This window comes from Mustelus asterias, chromosome 24 (genome assembly GCF_964213995.1).
Source record: "Mustelus asterias chromosome 24, sMusAst1.hap1.1, whole genome shotgun sequence".
In the NCBI taxonomy this organism is placed as follows: Eukaryota; Metazoa; Chordata; class Chondrichthyes; order Carcharhiniformes; family Triakidae; genus Mustelus; species Mustelus asterias.
This window is the reverse complement of record NC_135824.1, coordinates 58,731,852-58,756,343: the sequence shown is the minus strand read 5'-3', so window position 1 is coordinate 58,756,343 and position 24,492 is coordinate 58,731,852. Positions and strand designations below refer to the sequence as shown.

The 24,492-nt window shown below is 45.5% G+C and overlaps 1 protein-coding gene across 1 annotated transcript; it reads left to right on the top strand.

Moving 5' to 3' along the window:
• Positions 1-791: 791 nt before the first annotated feature.
• LOC144511114 (cytochrome P450 2C21-like) lies at positions 792-23,524 on the top strand. The gene is made up of 9 exons (XM_078241090.1): positions 792-974; positions 3,168-3,330; positions 8,149-8,298; positions 12,402-12,562; positions 15,103-15,279; positions 15,581-15,722; positions 17,529-17,716; positions 21,310-21,451; positions 23,316-23,524. Exons 1-9 carry the CDS (start codon positions 792-794, stop codon positions 23,522-23,524), a joined length of 1,515 nt encoding a protein of 504 aa, XP_078097216.1.
• Positions 23,525-24,492: the final 968 nt, after the last annotated feature.

Genomic DNA, 24,492 nt, shown 5'->3' with positions numbered 1-24,492 from the left:
TCATGAGTTACACATCCACAAGATGATTATCCGAGTTCTTCTGGGTTGTCAGATGTTTGCAACCTTTGGAGTCTGGGTAGCTTCTTGCTCGTTTTCTAGATTGGCTGCAGTCCCAGATGAACATAGGCTTCTCTCCCCTTTGAGGGGGTTGGGGGGGGGGGGGGGGGGGGGGAAGAGAGCTGACCAGTGGTGATTTAACCTGACCACACCTCAGGCGAGGGGCAAGGTTGAGAAGGTGGGGCCTTCACGAATAACCTCGGGACGTAACAGGAGCACAAAAACCACGGCGAGGCTCAGCTTAGAGCTCAGAGCTTCCCTGATATGTGACGGTGTGTGTCGCTAACACTGGAGTTGCAGCTTCCCGGCCCTTTGGCTAAGATCAAGTGTATTATCGACATCTTGGATCTTGGTTGAAGTCATGAGGTTACACTGAGGCTTCATTTGAAGCAATTTTTTTAAAGCGGCATCTCGGCCTTTTGGCTAAGATGCAAATAAGATCAAGCCTTGGAGAAGGTGCAATGCCTGCTCCAATCAGCTTGGACCATGTAGATCAAGCCCAAGGCAGGAAGTGGTGAGCCTGTCTTGTCAGCTCGGATCTGGAATGTCTCACTTGTTGAGACTTTGAATTGGACTTTGATTGGATTGAATTGGATATAGAAACAAAAAAAACACTGGAGTTGCAGCATTCAGTCCCCATTGAAGACAGCCGCCGAGAGCCCGTGACGGTGAGACAGCACTCCGAGTATTGGGGGCAGATCGCTGGAATGTTTCTGCATTCCTTCGCCGTCTGGATGGACCTAAATGGCCTTGGAACAACTCTACTTATTCTTTTGCTCAGTCTTCTGCTCATTAAGTGGTTTCTTTTGAACAAGCAGCTGCAGAAAGGCCGGCTCCCTCCCGGTCCTCCTGCTCTCCCAATTCTTGGCAATTTACTCCAGTTGAATAGAAAGGCATCCCACAAGTCTCTGATCAAGGTAAGCTGTTAAGTGCTGCAAATGTCCCTATTTCGTTCCAACCCTTTTTTTCCCTTCCTCTAAACATTGTGACTCACCCTGAGGCAAAAATTCACCCGGGCCAGAGTGCCTCCAAGGATCTCACCCAAGAAGCTATTCTAAAACAGTTCGGCAGGATCAGTGAGTGTCGGTGACAAAGATTGGATGGGTGGTTAACAGTGAGGTGGAGTGTCTTGGGCTACGAGGAGATACAGACGGAATGGTCAAGTGGGCAGATAAGTGGCAGATGGAACTTAACCCTGAAAAGTATGAGGTGATACACTTTGGAAGGAGTAATTTGCCAAGAAAGTACTCAATGAATGGTAGGACACTAGGAAGTTGTGTGGAACAAAGGGACCTCGGTGTTTTTGTCCGCAGATCTCTGGAGGCAGAAGGGCATGTCAGTAGGGTGGTGGAAAAGGCATATGGGACACTTGCTTTTATCAACTGAGGCATAGATTACAAAAGCAGGGAAGTCATGTTGGAGTTGTATAGAACTTTGATGAGGCCACAGCTGGAGCACTGTGTGCAGTTCTGGTTGCCACATTATAGGAAGGATGTGATTGCACTGGAGGGGGTGCAGAGGAGATTCACCAGGATGCTGCCTGGGATGGAACATTTAAGTTATGAAGAGAAGTTGGATAGGCTTGGGTTGTTTTCATTGGAGCAGAGAAGACTGAAGGGCGACCTGATCGAGGTGTACAAGATTATGAGAGACATGGACAGAGTGGATAAGGAGCAGCTGTTCCCCTTAGTTGAAGGGTCAGTCACAAGGGGACATCAGTTCAAGGTGAGGGGCAGGAGGTTTAAGGTGGGATGTGAGGAAAAACCTTTTTACCCAGAGGGTGGTGATGGTTTGGAATGCGCTGGCTTGGAGGGTGGGGGAGGCGGGATGCCTCACATCCTTTAAAAAGTATCTGGATGAGCACTTGGCACAGCAGAACATTCAGGGCTATGGGCCAAATGCTGGCAAGTGGGATTAGGTGGGCGTTCAGGTGTTTCTAATGTGTTGGTGCGGGTTCGATGGGCCAAAGGGCCTCTTTTGCGCTGTATGGTTCTATGATTCTATGACCTGCTAAAGCAAACCAAATATTACCTAACTTATCTAAACAAGTGCAATTTTCAGTTTGGGTTACTCATAGTGCTCAGGAATGACTGACTTAATTATCTACATTGTGTTAGAGATACTGAGGGTATTGCGAGTGTCCCTGTCACTGTCCTAACTAAAAATAGCTGATCTGCACAGTCCAATCACAGTTGGATCTCAAACAATGATGATTTAGAGTACAGGAATGAGATAGAAAATCTGGTGAGCTGGTGTGATGACAATAACCTCTCCCTCAATGTCAACAAAACAAAGGAGATTGTCATTGACTTCAGGAAGCATAAAGGAGAACATGCCCCTGTCTACATCAACGGGGATGAAGTTTTTCAGTGCCCAGATCACCAACAACCTGTCCTGGTCCCTCCATGCCGACACTATGGTTAAGAAAGCCCACCAAAACCTCTACTTTCTCAGAAGACTAAGGAAATTTGACATGTCCGCTACGACTCTCAGCAACTTTTACAGTTACACCATAGAAAGCATTTTTCTGGTTGCATCACAGCTTGGTATGGCTCCTGCTCTGCCCAAGACAGCAAGCAACTACAAAAGGTCGTGAACGTAGCCCAATCCATCACGCAAACCAGCCTCCCATCCATTGACTCTGTCTACACTTCCCGCTACCTCGGAAAAGCAGCCAGCATAATCAAGGATCCCAGGCACGCCGGACATACTCTCTTCCACCTTCTTCCGTCTCATTCTAAATTTGTGTGGAGTTTGTACATTCTCCCCGTGTCTGCGTGGGTTTCCTCCGGGTCCTCCGGTTTCCTCCCACAGTCCAAAGATGCGCGGGTTAGGTGGATTGGCCATGCTAAATTGCCCCTTAGTGTGAGGGGGACTAGCTAGGCATAGGGCCTGGGTGGGATTGTGGTTGGCGCAGACTCGATGGGCCGAATGGCCTCCTTCTGCACTGTAGGGATCCTATGATTGGATTGATCCCTGGTCTGTGTGAGCTGATCTCAGTGGGAATTTACAATTAGTGTCTGAGTTAAAAGGACTGATCGAAGTTATACCGCAACGGCAGTCAATGAAATACAGTTAATAGTTGTTACTTATTTATCATTTCTCTCCAGCTGAGTGAGCAATATGGCCCTGTGTTCACTGTGTGGTTCGGCAGTCGCCCTGCGGTGGTGCTGTGTGGCTCTGAGACCATCACAGAAGCATTGATCGAGCAAGGACATGACTTCAGTGGCAGATATATCCCACCGATCTTCAAAAAAATGTCAAATGGCTACGGTAAGCAAACTTTATACTCGCTATTTGAATTATTGTTGCTGTTTTTACCATCCTAATAACCAAAAATTTAAAATGAGACCATTTGGTCTATTGAGTTTGTGCCGGTTCCAGATGTTCAACTGGAGTTACTTCATCCAATCCAATGTTTCGAAGTTTATTTATTAGTGTCACAAGTAGGCTGGCATTAACACTGCAATGAAGTTACTGTGAAAATCCCCTAATCGCCACACTCTGGCGCCTGTTTGGGTACACTGAGGGAGAATTTAGCATGGCCAATGCACCCTAACCAGCACGTCTTTTGGACTGTGGGAGGAAACCGGAGCACCCGGAGGAATCCCAGGCAGACACGGGGAGAACGTGCAGACTCCGCACAGACAGTGACCCAAGCTGGGAATTGAACCCGCGTCCCTGACGCTGTGAGGCAGCAGTGCTAACCACTGCGCCACCGTGCCACCCCGTGTCCTTTCCCCTATTACAACAGTCTTTTGTGATGAAGCATTCCATGTTCTAATACCCACTAGTGAAAAAAAGCGTTTCTTACAATAACTTCTTCCAGTGATAATGCTAATTCTTTGGCTCCTGGTTCCTAGTTTGGAAAGGTGAGGAAGATAACGCACTGCTTTCAGCAAATTCTAGAAATACAGAAGCAGCATTTGTAAAACACTTTTAGTATCCTCATTAACCGATTAATTAAAGTGCTTCTGCATTGTGATTACTGTTGCTATGTGGCAAAATACGATTACTAATTTACAAGCAAGAAGCTTCGTCCAATGGTTGTCAGATAAATGACAAAGTAATATGTTTCTGGTTTTCTTTGAGGAGTAAAAGTTGGGCCAAACACTGATGGCTTTCCTGTACTTTGCTGACCAGTGATTTGATTTGATTTATTATTGGGAATCACGAGCTTTTGGAGTGCTGCTCCTTCATCAGGAAGGCATCTTCACATCTTTATTTATTATTGTCACATGCATTAGTGTACAGTGAAAAGTATTGCTTCTTGCAAGCTATTTTTGAATGGACCTTCCTTGCATTAAGTTGATCTTTCTCTACACCCTAACTATGACTGTAACACCACATTCTGCACTCTCTCCTTTCCTCTCTATGTGCAGTATGTTTTGTCTGTATATTTGATTTATTATTGTCACATGTATTAACATACAGTTAAAAGTATTGTTTCTTGCGCACTATACAGACAAAACATACCATTCATAGAGAAGGAAAGGAGAGGGTACAGAATGTAGTGTTACAGACATAGCTAGGGTGTAGAGACTTTAAAATAGAGTTTTAAAAGCATAGAATGAGCGTAAATGATAGAATCAGAGGGTATGCTGGGCACAGGTTGCAAGAAGTCACCACATTCCGGCGCCATCTCGGATCAGTGCCATGTACCTTTACATTTACCTGAACAAGCAGATAAGGCCCGAGTTGAATGTTACATGCAAAGGAGTTCCTCAGAACTACAGTAAAGTGTCAGCCTATGTTAAATGCTCAAGTTTTTTCGGATGAACATAAATCCACATCTTCAAACTCAGATGCCAGAATCCCAACACTGTACCAAAATGACACTGGAAGGCTTGAAGCATTAGTGGCTGCCCCCGGGAAGATCTGGAGCAAAAACATTGAGGGGAATGATCACTTTGACAGTCCTACTGGTAATGTGTGACCACCAGAGAGCTAGTCTTCTTCTAGTGGTTAGCACTTCTGCCTCACAGCGCCAGGGACCCAGATTCAATTCCGACTTCAGGTTACTGTCTGTGCGGAGTCTGCACGTTCTCCCTGTGTCTGCATAACTTTTTTAAAAGTTTATTTATTAGTCACAAGTAAGGTTTACATTAACACTGCAATGAAGTTACTGTGAAATTCCCCTAGTCGCCACACTCAGGCGCCTGTTCGGGTCAATGCACCCTAACCAGCACATAAAGAACAAAGAACAAAGAAAATTACAGCACAGGAACAGGCCCTTCGGCCCTCCAAGCCTGCACCGACCATGCTGCCTGACTGAACTAAAACCTCCTACCCTTCCGGGGACCATATCCCTCTATTCCCATCCTATTCATGTATTTGCAAAGAACAATCTTTCAGACTGTGGGAGGAAACCGGAGTACCCGGAGGAAATCCACGCAGACACGGGGAGGACGTGCAGACTCCGCACAGACAGTGACCCAAGCCGGGAATCGAATCCGGGTCCCTGGCGCTGTGAGGCAGCAGTGCTAACCACTATGCTGCCCCCGTGCATGGTTTTCCTCCGGGTCCTCCAATTTCCTCCCACACTCCAAAGATGTGCTAAATTGCCCCTTAGTGTCAAGGGGATTAGCAAGGTAAATACGTGGGTTACGGGGATAGGGTCATAGAGGTTTACAGCATGGAAACAGGTCCTTTGGCCCAACGTGTCCATGCCGACCTTTTTTTTAAAAATCCCTAAGCTAATCCCAGTTGCCCGCATTTGGCCCATATTCCTCTATACCCTGGGTGGGATTGTTGCCGGTGCAGGCTTGATGGGCCAAATGGCCTCCTTCTGCTCTGTAGGGATTCTATGATTCTAGGAAGTTTCAAATGTGACATAATAAACTGTGCCTCCAGCCCCGGAAGGTGCAACCCTGGCAGGTGTAACCTTGGAAGATCTGGCCCAGCTGGGTTGACCTAGGAAGAATTTAGATGAACTTTGCAATCTTGAAATCTTGAAAGGCGAAAGCTCTGAAAGGTGAAGGCCACGGAATGTTGAAAGACTTTATTGTCGTAAAAGGACTGTTCATTATTGTATTATGGAGCCTTTGGTATTGCACTAGTTTGTTGGTTTATCCCCTTCTTTTCCCCTTGTCATGTCAAGGAAACTCTGCCTCTTCCTGTTCACCATATCGAGGGTAATGCCTCATGTGAAAAGACCCCCTCTACTGTCCAGCTGCAGATCTCTGAACAGCAGGCTGTAGTTGCTGATTCCTGCTCTAATGTCCAGCACATGTCCCTCAACAGTTGGCTGCCATTGGTCGTATCTCATCTGAGGTCTAATCAAAGGCAGCCCAACTGCTAGCCATCCTGATGTAATTCTCAAATGTAGAAAGTAAATTCCCAGCAAAATGCCATCCCAGGAATCAGCCTGGTAAACCTTCGCTGCACTCCCTCTACAGCAAGGACATCCTTCCTCAGATAAGGAAACCAAAACTGCACACAATACTCCAGGTGTGGCCTTGCCAATGCCCTATACAATTTTTAAAAAATTCATTCGTGGGACATGTGCATCGCTGGCTGGCCGGCATTTATTGCCCATCCCTAGTTGCCCCTTGAGAAAGTGGTGGTGAGCTGCCATCTTGAATCGCTGCAGTCCACGTGCTGTGGGTTGACCCACAATGCCGTTAGGGAGGAATCCCAGGATTTTGACCCAGCGACTGTGAAGGAACGGCCAATATATTTCCAAGTCAGGATGATGAGTGGCTTGGAGGGGAGCTTGCAGGTGGTGGTGTTCCCATGTATCTGCTGCCCTTGTCCTTCTAGATGGAAGTGGTCATGGGTTTGGAAGGTGCTGTCTAAGGATCTTTGGTGAATTGCTGCACTGCATCTTGTAGATGGTACACACGGCTGCTACTGAGCGTCGGTGGTGGAGGGAGTGAATGTTTGTGGATGGGGTGCCAATCAAGCGGGGCTGCTTTGTCCAATTACAGTAAAACATCCTTATTCCGATACTCAAATCCCCTTGTTATGAAGGTCTACATACCATTTGGGAAAACTCCTCCGGGTGCTCCGGTTTCCTCCCACAGTCCAAAGCTGTGCGGGTTAGGTTGATTGGCCATGCTAAAATTGCCCTTAGTGACCTGAGATGCGTAGGTTAGAGGGATTAGTGGGTAAATATGTAGGGATATGGGGGTAGGGCCTGGGTGGGATTGTGGTCGATGCAGACTCGATGGGCCGAATTTCTGTACTGTAGGGTTTCTATGATTTGCCTTCTTTACTGTCTGCTTACTCTCAGCGACTGATGCAGAAGGACACCAGCCTTCTCAATTTGCACCCATTCAAGTGATAATCTGTCTTTCTATTATTGCTACCAAAGTGCCCTGCATGTGTCTGACTGTTTCTTCAACCATTCTTCAATGAATCATACCTTTGTGTATATGGTTTCAGGATACAAACAGCCTTTCAGCACTTTGCCCAAGTTTGCTCTTGGGATGCAGGTGACAACAGACAGACAGCAAGTAAGGCCCTGAGGTCAATACAAGTCACTTATATCGTAACTATAATCACAAACTACATTATGGACACCTTCGGCCCTATTTTACTATTTTAGAAACATAGAAAAACTACAGCACAAAACAGGCCCTTCGGCCCCACAAGTTGTGCCGAACATATCCCTACCTTCTAGGCCATAGAAACGAAAGTCTAGCAATAATCCCACTAGGCCATCACCCTCCCTTTTAATTTTGATTCGAAGTTCTGGGTGGACTTGAAACTGTTTCAGATCCGACTTGTAGACCCCTTCTGAGGCGCCTCCATACGCACTCTGCCTGAAAAAATATCAGCGATTCCGAATCGCACTGTGGGCAGGGGCTTAACGCGCCCAAAACCATGCAGCACCGATCGACGCCTCCAACTGCGCATGCGCAGGAAGAAAATGCCCCAGGAGTTCCTGGGAGCTGTATGTCTCTCCCTAACTCTGGGATTCTGAGGCCAACTATAACACTCCAAGTCACGACTAGAAACATGACTGCTTTGGAGGCTGTGTCAGGGGGGAGAAAAAGATATTGAAAAATATTCTGTCTATTTTGTTCGCAGCAAATGGAAAATTCCACCCCAAGTTATTTACATTTGTGTTAAATGTCTCAATTTCAGGGTTGGCTTTCAGCAATGGGGAGAGATGGAAACAGATTCGGAGATTCACTCTCAGCACCTTGAGGAATTTTGGAATGGGGAAGAAGAGTGTTGAAGAGCGGATCTCGGAGGAGGCCCAGTTTCTGGTTACGGTTATCAGAAATAAAAAAGGTTACTGGCTGAAGTACAGGAGGGATTGCTTTTTTAAAATCCTAGTAGAATTGCTATCTTTTTTCAAGTTCCGAGCCAAAGAAAGGAATGAAGCATAGAAAACATAGAGGATAAGAGCAGGAGGGGGCCATTCGGCCCTTTGAGCCTGCTCCACCATTCATTACGATTATGGCTGATCATCCAACTCAATAGCGTAATCCTGTTTTCTCCCCATAACCTTTGATCCCATTCACCCCAGGTGCTATATCCAGCCGTCTCTTGAATACATTCAATGTTTTGGCATCAACTACTTCCTGTGGTAATGAATTCCACAGGCTCACCACTCTTTGGGTGAAGAAATGTCTCCTCACCTCCATCCTAAATGGTCTACCCTGAATCCTCAGATTGTGATACCTGGTTCTGGGCTCCCCCATCATCAGGAATATCCTCCCTGCATCTACCCTGTCTAGTCCTGTTAAAATTTTATAAGTCTCTATGAGATCCCCTCGTTCATCTGAACTCCAGCAAGAACAATCCTAACCTAGTCAATCTCTCCTCATACATCAGTCCCGCCATCCCCGGAATCAGCCTGGTAAACCTTCGCTGCACTCCCTCGAGAGCAAGAACATCCTTCCTCAGAAAAGGAGACCAAAACTGGACACAATACTCCAGGTGTGGCCTCACCAAGGCCCTGTATAATTGCAACAACACATCCCTGTACTCAAAACCTCTCGCAAGGAAGACCAAAATGCCATTTGCCTTCTTTACTGCCTGCTGCACCTGCATACTCCCCATTCAGGTAGTAATCTGCCTTCTTGTTTTTGCTTCCAAAATGAATAAACTCACATTTATCCAAATTATACCATTATCTGCCATTGATTTGCCCACTCACCCGACCTGTCCAGATCATTCTGAAGGATCTCTGCACCCTCGTCACAGTTCACCCTCCCACCAAACTTGGTATCATCTGCAAACTTTGAGATGTTACATTTTGAAAGGGAGTGATGGGACTTGGCATGGTCGGGGTACAGGGGATAGGGAAGAGCTCTTGGTCCGAAATTATCTTTGCCTTTGATGGGAAATTGATGATAAAATTGATATAATAAAAATCAAATTTATGATTGTCTTCACTTCCTGATACATACATTTGGATGTTTGTGAAAAACAGTTTTCTGCTTGTATAGGTATTCATCTTGCTATTAGCAATGAGATGGTGACATCAAATCTCAGCCAGCATTCCTAAGGTTCAGGCGGCATGGTGGCACAGTGATTAGCATTGCTGCCTCACAGGGCCAGAGACCCGGATTTGATCCCTGGCTCGGGTCACTGTCTGTGTGGAGTTTGCACATTCATTCAGTGTCTGCGTGGGTTTCCTCCGGGTGCTCCGGTTTCCTCCCACAGACTGAAAGATGTGCAGGTTAAGTGGATTGGCTAAATTGTCCTTTAGTGTCGGGGGGCTAACTAGGGTAAATGCATGGGGTTATGGCGATAGGGCCAAGATGGGATTGTGGTCAGTGCAGACTCGATGGGCTGAATGGCCTCCTTCTGCACTGTAGGGATTTTAAGTGGTTTCACTTAAATTCATTAAGTGGGAAAAAGTAATTTGCTGTCTATTTATCCCACAAGAGTCTGCACAGCAGTTGGGTTTGTGGCAATTAACTTGAAGTCTAAAGAAAGAAAAAATGACTCTGGGTTCCCACACCCAATCAATGTCCAGTGATTCCTTACAGATGGGTGTCAAGTGAAGGCAGGATTGCCTGTGCTGTCACTGATGCTTTCTTCCACTGAATAAGCTGTCCACATTAATGAAGAACTGGGGAGCAGCTGGAGTTGAACCCAGCAGGAGCCATGCACTTCAGGGGGAAAGGAAGAAAATAAAATGAATTCATTTCACATTGATCCCATGGATGAGGTGCTTAAGTTATGTGGAGCAACTCGAGATTGTTCTTCTTGGAGGACATAAGATTAAGGAGAGATTTAATTCAGAGGGGTTTTGAGGCAGGTCGGTAACCAGTAATAATACATAGCAAACTTATGATCTGAATGTATTGCTTACCAGGAGGTGGAGACGCCGGCGTTGGACTGGGGTGGGGCACAGTAAGTAGTTTCACAACACCAGGTTAAAGTCCAACAGGTTTATTTGGTAGCGCGAGCTTTCGGAGCACTGCTCCTTCATCAGGTGAGTCAGTGGCGTGTGCTATCCCCTTGACTCATCTGACGAAGAGGCAGCGCTCCGTAAGCTCGTGATTCCAAATAAACCTGTTGGACTTTAACCTGGTGTTGAGAGACTTCTTACATTGCCAACCAGGGCACTGGCTGCAGACTCCATCATACCATTCAAAATTGATATATTTGAACAGCAAAGCAGTTCACAGCCTGGGGAAATAGTGGAAGAGTGAGACAATTGGATAGCTTTTTTATGAAACCCAGACACACAGGATGGGCTGAATGTGATGTATGATTCAATGTTCGACAGGTATCACGGAGGTTTTTATGTGTACAGACATCTGCTTGGACACACACTGGTTTGTGAAAAACAGTTCTCTGTGTGTATAGGTATTCATCTTGCTATTAGCAATGAGATCATAGAATCACTACAGTACAGAAGGAGGCCATTTGGCCCATCAAGTCTACACTGACCACAATCCCAGCCAGGCCCTATTACTGTAACCCCACACGTTTACCCTACTAATCCCCGACACTAAATTTAGCGTGGCCAATCAACCTAACCTGCACATCTCTGGACCATGGGAGGAAACCGGAGCACCCGGAGGGAAACCCACGCAGACGTGGGGAGAACGTGCAAACTCCACACAGACAGTGACCCAAGCCGGGAATCGAACCTGGGTCCCTGGCGCTGTGAGGCAGCAGTGCTAACCACTCTGCCACCGGTGGTGTCAAATCTCAGGCAGCATTCCTAAGGTTGAAACAAAAGTTCAGATAGCTCAACTGTTAATAGCAATGAGTAACTGAGGTGTAAGTGCTCCAGGTTTAATCCCTGAATAAGTTGGCCTCAGCTGGAGTGTTGCTGGGTTCTCTACAGTGTGTTTCAGCCCTTTGGATAATAATGAAATAAAATCGGTTACTTGACCCTAATTTGAATCCAGTGATCACCTCTCCCACTGGGAATGTACGTACATGGACACTGGAAGAAGACAGATTCAAATCCAGATGTGATGCTCCAATAACCCAAAGCCAATTAGAATCATAGAATTCCTACGGTGCAGAAGGAGGCCATTCGGCCCATCGAACCTGCACCAACAACAATCCCGCCCAGGCCTTAACCCTGTAACCCATGCATTTCCCCTGCTAATCCCCATTTTCACAGTAACTTAATTGCAGTGTTAATATTAGCCTCCCTGTGACGCTAATAAATAAACGTAAACTTTATGCTCAGGACGGGATTTTCCGGCTGCGCACACCCCAAAGCAGGAAAATCCAATCCGAGGTCAGTGGACCTTTGCACAGTGCGTGCCCCCGCCCTCTACGATTCCCGTGGCAGGCAGGATGGGAAAATTCCCACCCCAGGGTCAATTTAGCCTGGCCAATCAACCTAACCCGCACACTGGGAGGAAATTGGATTGCATTGTGGCTATTTTTCAGGCACAAAGTGGGGGCAAAAAACGTTTAGTTTGCCTCTGGATGCTCAACTATAGCTCACCAGAAAGGAGTCTGCACGTTCTCCCCGTGTCTGCGTGGGTTTCCTCGGGGTGCTCCGGTTTCCTCCCACAGTCCAAAGATGTGCGGGATAGGTGGATTGGCCATGCTAAATTGCCCTTGAGCGTCAGGGAGATGAGCAGGGTAAATACATAGGTTATGGGGAAAGGGCCTGGGTGGGATTGTGGTCGGTGCAGGCTCGATGGGCCAGATGGCCTCTCTCTGCACAGTAGGGATTCCATGATTCTATGAGAAACATAATGAGGCCCAATTTCAAACAAGTCTCAGACTTCCCGCACGCACTCTGAGCTGTCACCTATTTTGGCACTGAAATTATATCAAAACTAATTGTTTTGGCCACTGTTTATTTACATACATCTGAATTTTAAAACTACTACGTATTAATGTCTTTTTACTTGTGTAACACTGTGTATGTTTCTAACTGCTTTCTCTTTCATTAATATCAGATACCCCTCTTCGTCTAAACTTTCTGCTGAGATGTGCAGTATCTAATATCATCTGTTCCATCGTCTTTGGAGACCAGTTTGACTATGAAGATAAAATGTTTCTCACATTGATCGAGATGCTTGCAGAAAATGCTGAAACTATAAATGGCTCCTGGGTGCAGGTATTTCTCTTTCTTTTAAAATCATAATGTGACTGAAACTGACTGTAAACTAGCCACATGTGCAGATGATACTCAAATAATGGCAGGTTGGCACAGTGGGTTAGCACTGCTGTCTCACAGTACATTGGGGAAACTATGCAGACGCTGCGACAACGGATGAATGAACACCGCTCGACAATCACCAGGCAAGACTGTTCTCTTCCTGTTGGGGAGCACTTCAGCGGTCACGGGCATTCAGCCTCTGATATTCGGGTAAGCGTTCTCCAAGGCGGCCTTCGCGACACACGACGGCGCAGAGTCGCTGAGCAGAAACTGATAGCCAAGTTCCGCACACACGAGGACGGCCTCAACCGGGATATTGGGTTCATGGCACACTATTTGTAACCCCCACAGAGTTTCACTGGCTGTCTTGTCTGGAGACAATACACATCTTTTTAGCCTGTCTTGATGCTCTCTCCACTCACATTGTTTTGTTTCTCAAAGACTTGATTAGTTGTAAGTATTCGCATTCCAACCATTATTCATGTAAATTGAATTTGTGTCTTTATATGCCCTGTTTGTGAACAGAATTCCCACTCACCTGAAGAAGGAAGGGGCTTGCAGCTCCGAAAGCTTGTGTGGCTTTTGCTACCAAATAAACCTGTTGGACTTTAACGTGGTGTTGTTAAACTTCTTACTGTGTCTCACAGCGCCAGGGACCCGGGTTCGACTCCTGGCTTGGGTCACTGTCTGTGCGGAGTCTGTGCATTCTCCCTGTGTCTGCTTGGGTTTCCTCCAGGTGCTCCGGTTCCCTCCCACAGTCCAAAGATGTGCGAGTTAGGTGGATTGGCCATGCTAAATTGCCCCTTAGTCTCAGTGGGACTAGCTAGGGTAAAGGTATAAGGTTACTAGGATAGGGCCTGGGTGGGATTGTGGTCGGTGCAGACTCGATGGGCTGAATGGCCTCCTTCTGCACTGTAGGATTCTAAATCAAATCAAATACGTGCTGGTTAGTGTACATTGGCCGTGCTAAATTCTCCCTCTGTGTACCCGAACAGGCGCCGGAGTATGGCGACTCGAGGATTTTCACAGTAACTTCATTGCAGTGTCAATGTAAGCTTACTCGTGACACTAATAAATAAACTTTAAATCATGGCCAGGTTTTCTGGATGTGAGAGATTCCTAGTCACAGTTTGCTTGATAAGGTTAAATCACTTGGAGCGACAGTGGGGCGGAGTGGGAGAGCGGCGATGACTAGTTAAAAATTAACACTCCAACCGATAATGAAAGTCTCACAGCGTCTGAGAGTAGCACGAGATTACAGCAGTCCAGAAATAAGCATCTTAACGGAGAGGCTAGGACGCCACGCTGGCCGCACAGGTTCTGAGCCTGGATATTTTGGAATGCCGTGTCTCAGGGTCGATTTTCCCGCTTCGGGTTTGGCCGGAGGGGCAAGCCCTCTTCTCCCCTCAACCCCTCACTCGGCAAGATGCCCCGCCTCGGAGAACTGCCAGCCAATTCCATCGGAAAATGGGACAAATGGGAACGGATAAATAATGAATTGAACTGAATTTGGTTTAGAAAGGAATCTGAGAGTAATGGTATTCACTCTCTATATATCCGGTTGAGGCAATAAATTAACTTAAAAAACTGAAAGATATTGGGCGGGATTTTCCAGCCGTGGTTACCTCAAGTCCGGAAAATCCTGCTCGAGGACAACAGACCTTTCTATGATCCATGTTCCACCTGCCACAATTCCTTCGGCAGGCAGGACAGGAAAATTCCGCCCATAGAAATGTTGATCGCGACCTTCCTTTCGGCAGGATCACTGGTGGCCTGGCCGGTGAATAAACCAAAGCGCCATTGACATTGGCGGGGCTGGAAGATCCTACCGGCAGCCAACGGTGACCCACTGCTGGAAAACACACCGCGGGGAGGGGGTGGAAAATCCCACCCATAGTCACTGCAGAACATGGCTGGTATTTTACGACCTGGCCCGGGTTAGGCTTGTAAAATCCCGCCCGAGGGAAACGGAGAATTCCGTTCTGCGTGCCGGTAAAATTCCGGCTCATTTTTCCATAGAAACAAAATACTGTGGATGCTCGAAAAATGAAATACAAACAGGAAATACACTATTCTATTTAAGATAACTGAATCCACACTAACTTGATGACACCCAGCTTGACCAGACGCATAAGTGTTAACAAACAATTCCAATAGAATCTTACAGTGCAGAAGGAGGCAATTCGGCCCATCGAATTTGCACTGACCACAATCCCACCCGGGCCCTATCCCCATAACCCCATGCATTTACCTTACCTAATCCCCCTGACACTAAGGGGCAATTTAGCATGGCTAATCCACCAAACTTGCACATCTTTGGACTGTGGGAGGAAACAGGAGCATCCGGAGGAAACCCACGCAGACACGGGGAGAATGTGCAAACTCCGCACAGACAGTGACCCCGAGCCGGGAATCGAACCTGGGTTCCTGGCGCTGTGAGGCAGCAGTGCTAACCACTGTGCCACCCCGACTCACATTTTGCTTATTTTGCTTTGCAGATGTACAATAACTTCCCGACGATCATGGATTTCCTGCCTGGGCCTCACAAAACGATAATCCAAAATACAGCAGATTTGTCGAATTTTATGAACCAAATAATTCAAAGTCATAAAGAAAGTCTCCAGAAGGATTTTCCCAGGGATTATATTGACAGTTTCCTCATTAAGATGGAGGAGGTACTTGAAGCAGTTTTATCTTTACATTTATACAGTTCCAACTTTTGTACTTCCTTCCCTAACGGTTTTGGATACTGATCTGGTGAGTCCAACAAGGTTTACACAACACCAACCCAACAAGCCCAACATTTTGGCAACTAATGCTATTGATATTCTGTTGACACCAATACATCAGCAGTTATAAAAATGTATTATATGGATTGGTTAATGGCACAGTTTGCATTTGAAAAAAAAAAATCGGAAAGTGACTACACACAGCAAAGGGCTTTAAATGTTTTAAAGTAGATTTAACTTGTTTCAGGAGCAACACAAGCATGACTCGGAATTCGTTCACAGAAACTTGTTGTTTTCAACATTGAACCTACTTGCAGCTGGAACTGAATCGACCAGCACAACACTGCAGTGGGCTATCCAGATCCTGGTGAAGTATCCACACATTCAGGGTAAGCATGCATCAAAGTAATTGGAGGATGTATTTCAATAGTCCAGCACATGGAATTATAGTATTGGGAGAATGGAACATTCTCATTTTAAATACCCAGAATCTAATGTTAACTGGACTGCGTGATGTAGCCCAATCCACCACGCAAACCAACCTCCCATCCATTGACTCTGTCTACACTTCTCGCTGCCTCGGCAAAGCAGCCAGCATAATTAAGGACCCCACGCACCACGGTCATTCTCTCTTCCACCTTCCGGAAAAATACAAAAGTCTGAGGTCACGTACCAACCAACTCAAGAACAGCTTCTTCCCTGCTGCCGTCAGACTTTTGAATGGACCTACCTCGCATTAAGTTGATCTTTCTCTACACCCTAGCTATGACTGTAACACTACATTCTGCACTCTCTCCTTTCCTTCTCTATGGACGGTATGTTTTGTCTGTATAGCGTGCGAGAAACAGTACTTTTCACTGTATGTTAATACATTTGACAATAATAAATCGAATCAATCATCAAATAAAGGCAAAATACTGCGGATGCCGGAATCTGAAACAAAAACAGAAAATGCTGGAGAAACTCAACAGGTCTGACAGCATCTGTGGAGAGAGAAGAGTCAGAGTTTCGTGTCAGGATAACCCTTTGTCAGAGCTTCCTCACCTTTATATTCAATTCATCTTGCAATAAATAACAACATTCCATTTGTCTTCCTAGTTGCTTACTGTACCTGCACACTAACATTTTGTGATGCTTGTACCAGGGCACCCCCAAATCCCTCTTCTCACACCTGGGCAGCTTCCAAGAAATAGCTGGTCACTTGGCAGGTTATTCCTCTTTTCTCTCTAGCTTTCAACCACTGCTCACTATCACAATCAGTTGCGTCTTCTAAATTTATCAATACTTCTACAGTGACTGTGGCCCTGAATCTTCCTTTCTCGATCTTTCTAACTTGCATATCCCCCATTCTGCAATCTTGCTCCTGGATCTTCACTGGGTCAAAATCAAGACTCATCCACTTGATTTAATAAAAAAGATCACTTTTCCAGTATTTCAAAACCAAAAATTCCTTATCTCCTTCCAACTTCTCTTCATCCAGAAATATTCAGGCTTCAAAGAGCCACTTTGTGTACCTAAACTTGTATTATGGGCATTGATTGATGGGGGACCAGCTAGGGTAAAAGCATGGGGTTATGAGGATAGGGCCTGGGTGGAATTGTGGTCGGTGCAAACTCGATGGGCCGAATGGCCTCCACCTGCACTGTAGGATTCTATGATTCCCTTCCCAGGTTTTTTTTATACAATCCCTACGGTGCAGAAGGAGGTCATTTGGTTCACTGGGTCTGCAGTGACCAGAATCCCACCCAGGCCCTTTCCCGTAATCCCACATATTACCCTGTTAATCCCCCTGACACTAAGGGACAATTTAGCACGGCCAATCAACCTAACCCGCACATCTTTGGACTGTGGGAGGAAACCAGAGGAAACCCACACAGACAGTGTAAATGCAGTGTAAATGTGCAAACTCCACACAGACAGTGACCCAAAGCTGGAATTGAACCCGGGTCCCTGGCGCTGTGAGGCAGCAGTGCTGACCACTATGCCGTCCTAAGTGAAAATACATCAAATTCGATCTTACTCTCCAGTAGACTTAAACCCATAATCTTGTAATTGGGTAAGACCATCCAATACACTGTCAGTCAAGTGAAGTAGTGATGTAGACCGCAACGTGTGAAGTGTGACAGAAGACCTTGATGATGTTTGGAAATGAAATATATTTAACAATCCAAAACTGCATTTTATTGTCCTCACAGAAAAAATTCATAGGGAGATTGATGAGGTGGTTGGATCCTATCGAAGACTCACTGTTGAAGATCGAGCAAAAATGCCATATACAGATGCCGTTATACATGAGGTTCAGCGATACATTGACCTTGTTCCTATGAATCTTCCACACATGACAACAAGAGATACCGAATTCAGAGGATATCTGATTCCTGAGGTTGGAATCGAAACCATTATTTGTACCTCACGATGTCAAAACAGCATTTTGTTTTATGGAATTGCTTCTGAAATGCTACGGCTATTGTTAACCGGGAAACTGTGGTAGATATTCTTTGCCAGCATTCTACCACAAAACACACAATGAGATGCATGACTAGTTATTTTGTTCCTGGTTAATTTTGTTGAGGGAGGAATATAGACTGGAATATCAGGAGAATCTTTCCTTTAACAGGAGAAGGTATTTAATAACACAGATATAGGGAAACTATGTCCTCTGATGGGAAAATCCAGTACAAGGGGGCCCTAACGTTTGGGCAAGTCCATCTGCAAGTGAAATCAGGGAGCAATTTTTAAATCATAGAATAATTTACTTCCCAAATGGATGTGGACGCTCAGTCAACTGAACTTTCAAGACTGAGAAAGGGGAGTACATGGAGTTGATGCATAAAATCGCCATGATTCCGCTAAATGACAGAACGTTTGAATAGTGCATGTGGTCATGCGGGCGGCACAGTGGTTAGCACTGCTGCCTCACAGCGCCAGAGACCCAGGTTCAGTTCTGGCCTCAGGTCACTGTCTGTGTGGAGTCTGCACGTTCTCCCCGCGTCTGCGTGGGTTTCCTCCGGGTGCTCCAGTTTCCTCCCACAGTCCAAAGATGTGCGGGTTAGGTTGATTGACCATGCTAAATTGTCGCTTGGTGTCAGGGGGGGATTAGCATGGGGTTACGAAAATAGGGCCTGGGTGGGATTGTGGTCGGGGCATACTCGATGGGCCGAATGGCCTCCTTCTGCACCGTAGGATTCTGTGATATTACTGAAAACCCGATCCAAAGAATTAAAGATACTGGACTTTGCTCTAAATTGTCATTGTTAGTGACACACAAGAGCACCAGTCCACTCAAATTCACTCTGGAATAGTGCTTGAATCATCATTTTCTAACTTACCTAACCAACTGAGTCAAGCTCGCATGTCTGTTCCAACAGCTGTTATTCATTAACCAGACTCACTCAATGTGGTTTTCAGGGTTCCAATCAATTTTTTTTATCTCCACGATGCAAATTTTTACAGGGTTGAGGAGTTCTCTGTGACCTCGCAAAAGCATGCATTCTTCATGTACGGATTTTACTGGCAGACTATTTTACTGGCATCATAAACCAAGCCTAATCAACCACAATCTCATTCTCCTGTTGCATAAGCGTAATTCTTAATAATTCTGCTTCAAATTTTCACCTATTGCCCTTTTGCGATCGATTTCTGACCCTTTTCTGGATTGGCTCATATCTTTGGGATTGGTTTTGCACTGATGTTCAGGACAAGTCCAGAGTCTTTGACACTCGATCCCCTGCAAGGACAATACTCCCTTCAGCCAATTTCCTCATCTCCATTCAATCTGCTCTGATGAAGTCGCCTTTCACATGAGCTTTTAAAATAGTCTCCATTCTCCTCCACCATGGCTGATAAACCTCAACTGAATCCATCCTGTTTCTCTACTTCTACCCTCACCCAATCCCAAAACAATGGTAGAAACTCACTGTCATTTGTCTTCGGAGGCAGAATCCCTTCACCAAAATCCCTTTATTTACGATTCCAACAGCAGGGCACAGTGTTATTGTCAGCAGTCTTCGGGAGTGCCAGAGGAACCGACACTCCCGGTTAAATACAAGGAAAAGACTTCCTGACTGGCCCATCAATTGACTCCGTAATCAGGGAGTTCATATTCCAATCGGCCAACCTCAATGGCCTGAGTCATTACATTCACCATTCCTGCTTTCCAACTCACCCAGCCTCCATATTTTTGCCACCTCCAATGCAATTGCGCACCTCTTCAGTTCCCCTTTCATCATTCCAAAGGAAACTTTTCTCTGTGATATCCTATTTCACTGTTCCGTCGCTCCTGTTACCTGGCCATACAAGCCCTCCATGCCACTGTCCAGGGACACAATCAGCCTTTCCAGGTATAACAGCAACTCACATGTAATTCGACTGTATTGTATTGTCTCCTCGACATTGGGATAACAAGTGCAGATTTGGTCCTTGCTGTGTCAGAGATCTTCTTTCTGTCCTCTCGTGTAACGAAGAACTGCCACTTCAATTATTTACCCCATTGCACTCTGATTTCTGCTAGGAATTTCTACGCAGTTCCAATAAAGCTCGATGTAAGCTGAATAACAGTGCCTCATGTTTCTTTTTTTCAGCTCTCTGTCTTAGTACATCAGGACACCGCTTTCAGTTACTCCTCTAGTTAGCAAATACTGTCAATGTAGAATAGGTGAGGAGTTTTTGATGATGGGAGAGGAGAGTGCATTGGTGCTGTGTGTGAAAACACCAGGTGGACTAATAAAACTATGCTATTTTGCGATAGTCTGCACCATTGCTGTCAACAGCTTATTTCTCCTAGACCCATGCAGCCTGCTCTGTTTGTCTAGATTTCCATTCTACTATTCCTTATTAACTATTATAAAGTTCAGTGGTTAGCACTGCTGCCTCACAGCGCCAGGGACCCGGGTTCAATTCCCGGCTTGGGTCACTGTCTGTGCGGAGTCTGCATGTTCTCCCAGTATCTGCGTGGGTTTCCTCTGGGCACTCCGGTTTTCTCCCACAGTCCGAAAGACGTGCTGGTTAGGGTGCATTTTCTATGCTAAATTCTCCCTCACTGTACCCGAACAGACACCGGAGTGTGGCGACTAGGGGATTTTCACAGTAACTTCATTGCAGTGTAAATGTAGGCCAACTTGTGATGCTAATAAATAAACGTTAAACTTCAGTGATGTTCTTCTATTTCTTGATTTCCTATTCTCCACAATTCTTTTCTAGTGTGTTGTCGCCGTGTATGTTTTGTCCTGTCCCGTTTTGTTCCTCTCAAAATGATGTCCATCAGTAAAGCTTCTGCGATGGAGAAGTTAGCTTGTGTTTTCTCAAGATGATGCCTGACTTGCTGGGTGTTTTCAGTGTTTGCTCTCTACTTGACAGTTTTTAATTTGGTTTATTATTGTCACATGTATTAACATACAGTGAAAAGTATTGTTTCTTGCGCGCTATACAGACAAAGCATACCGTTCATAGAGATGGAAAGGAGAGAGTGCAGAATGGAGAATAGGAAATCAAGAAATAGAAGAACATCACCGAAGTTTAAAGTTTATTTATTAGTGTCACAAGTCGGCTGATATTCACACTGCAACGAAGTTACTGTGAAAATCTCCTAGTCGCCACACTCCGGCACCTGTTCAGGCACACTGAGGGAGAATTTAGCACAGCCAATGCACCCTAACCAGCACGTCTTTCGGACTGTGGGAGGAAACCGGAGCACGCAGAGGAAACCCATGCAGACACAGGGAGAACGTGCAGACTCCGCATAGACAGTGACCCATAACTAGGGTGTAGAGAAAGATCAACTTAATGTGAGGTAGGTCCATTCAAAAATCTGAGGGCAGCAGAGAAGAAAGTGCTCTTGAGTGGGTTGGTACGTGAACTCAGACTTATTGATGTCACTTGATTGCCTTATCATGATGCTGCCATGTTGTGATGCAACTCCAGTTTGTAATTCTGATGCGCATTTTTCCTTGTCTGATATTGTAATAATTTTGTTTTTAGGGCACATTTGTGATTCCTGTGCTTTCATCTGTTCTGAAAGCTGCCAGCCATTGGGAGACGCCAGAATCATTTAACCCAAACCATTTCCTTGATGAAAATGGGCATTTCAAAAAGAGTGGAAGCTTTGTGGCATTTTCCACAGGTACAGTCTCTTTATTTTCTCACGCAGTTTCTCTACTTGTTTTAACCCCAACTTCAAAACAGCAACCTCATTACACCAATGTGATGTCCAAAGATGTGCGGGTTAGGTTGATTGGCCATGCAAAAAATTGCCCTTAGTGTCCTGAGATGCATAGGTTAGAGGGATTAGTGGGTAAATATGTAGGGATATGGGGGTAGGGCCTGGGTGGGATTGTGGTCGGTGCAGACCCGATGGGCCGAATGGCCTCTTTCTGTACTGTAGGGTTTCTATGATTTCTATGTCCCCATTTCCAAGCCAGACTATGCAGGACTTTCGGTTACAATTTTAGGGAATGATTTCCTCCTGTGAAACTTCAGGTGTCATTGATAGTGCTACAAAATGGCACTGACACACCAGGTTCCACCAGGACCATTCAGTCCCACACCTCATTACAAACCTGGCCCAAATATGGATGAAAGAGCTGAATTCCAGAGGCGAGAGTGTCAACACTAGATACTGAGGCAGCATTTAACCAGTTGTGGATTGAAGTAGCCCTATTAAAATGGAAGTCAATGGGGAGAAACTCTACACTAGCTAGTTATAACTAGACAAAGGATGATGGTTAAGGTTGTTGAAAGCTTATCATCTCAGCCCCAGGACATTACTGCAGGAATTTTGCAGGGTAACCATCTTCCCATCTGAAGGATTGATGTGGTGATCTTCATTGATGATTGTTCAGTGTTCACTTCCAATCACAACTCCTCAGATAATGAGACAGTCTGTGCCTGCATGCATCAAGACCTGGACAAGATTCAAGCTTGGGCTGATAAGTGACGAATGACGTTTGGCTACACAAGTGCCAGGCAATGACCATCTCTGGTAACAGAAAGTCTAACCACCTCCCCACAACATTCATTGGCATTAGGAAGTTACCACTGACCAGAAACTGTACTGGACCTGCCATATAAGTACAGTGGTTAAGAGAGCAGGCCAGAGGCCAAGCAAGTATTCTGCAATGAGTAACACACTTCCTTTCTCCCAAAAGCCTTTAAACCATCTACAAAGGCACAAGTCAGGAATGTGATGGAATATTATCCACTTGCCTCAAGTGCAGCTCAAGCAACACTCAAAGTAAAATAAAAAGTATAGTTTATTTATTAGTCACAAGTAAGGCTTACATTAACAACTTACTGTGAAATTCCCCTAGTCGCCACACTCCAGTGCCTGTTCGGGTCAATGCACCAAACCAGCACGTATTTCAGACTGTGGGAGGAAACCGGAGCACCCGTAGAAAACCCACGCAGACACAGGGAGAACGTGCAAACTCCACACAGACAGTGACCCAAGCCGGGAATCAAACCCGGGTCCCTGGCGCTGTAAGGCAGCAGTGCTAACCACTGTGCCGCTCCTAGAAGTTTGACATAATCCAGGAAAAAGCTGCCTGCTCGATTGGCATCCCATCCACTACGTCAAACACCTGGTTGGAAACATAACTGGAGGTATGAATCTGCAACAAGATAATCAAATCCTCAAAGGGCACAATGATTCCTGTAGTTAGCTGAGCGTGAAAGAGTTTTTGTGGAAAGCAGAAAGCATTAGGGTTAAACAGTAAAAGTATCGATAAATATTCTGAAGTGTTGCAGAATTCCATCACCAAGAAGCAAATGAATTTTGTTGGATGGTATTGAATATGTGGGCTAGAAAATGACCATTTACCTCTTGGTTAAGATTCAAATCCAGTGTATATTGATGGGAAGTCAAAAGGGAACTCCATTATACCCTAAGACAGGCAGGAGTGTCAGGATTTCAAAATTTTGAAACTTGACACCCACTTAACACAATACTGCAAATAAATTTCAGAACTTTTTCTTGATCAACCTTTCAGGGAAAAGAATCTGTCCGGGAGAGTCTTTGGCACGAATGGAACTCTTTCTTTTCTTGACTACTCTGCTCCAGGCCTTTGTCTTCAAGTCCATTATTGACCACAAGGAAATTGACACCTCACCAGTTCGAAGTGGTTTATCGGCTATGCCACATGATTACATGTTCTACGCCATTTCTCGCCAAAACCAACTTGGTCATCAATTGATCTAGAAGTTAAAAAAAAATCCGTTTTTTTATGATGTTGGTCGAGGGATTGATATTGGTCCATTCTTGAGGCAGGTAGGGCCATTTCTCATCCAAAAGATGGAACTTCAAGCAGTGCAGCACCCACTTTGAACTGTGCTGATTATATGTTGATCTCCGGAATGTAGTTTGAATAGCCAATCTATTAATTCATAGCAATTGCTGTTACTGATCTAAAGTTAACACGAACGTCTTACATGTATTCAGTATCCAGAACCATGTTTAATCTCTAGTTGCAGAAGTTTCTGCTGTGTACGTGTTGACCTAATTTTGTGTGATCCAATTTCCTGCCCGACTAACAGCACTCATCCACATGGTCAACTGCAACCTACTTTACATCCTCTTCTTCCTTCCTGCATCTTGATTGTGTTCAAATTGACTTATTACACTCACACTCTCTTCCAAGACTTCAGAACTGCAGCTCCATTCCTCCTTCTGCTTTTTGATGTAGTCCATGAACTTTTAAATAAGTGAATCAGATCACAGAATACTACTACAGTGCAGAAGAGGCCCTTCGGCCCATCAAATCTGCATTGACGCATGAAAGGCCTTGACCTGCCCACCTAATCCCACTTGCCAGCACTTAACCCATAGCCTTGAATGTTATGATGTGCCAAGTATTCATCCAGGTACTTTTTAAAGGATGTGAGGCATCCTGCCTCCACCACCCTCCCAGGCAGTGCATTTTCCAGACTGTCACCACCCTCTGAGTAAAAAGGCTTTTCCTCAAATCCCCCCTAAACTTCCCACCCCTCGCTTTTAACTTGTGTCCCCTCGTAACTGACCCTTCAATTAAGGGGAACAGCTACTCCCTATCCACCCTGTCCATGCCCCTCATAATCTTGAATGCTTCAATCAGGTCGCCCCTCAGTCTTCTCTGCTCCAGAGAAAACAACCCAAGTCTATCCAACATCTCTTTATAACTTAAAATGTTC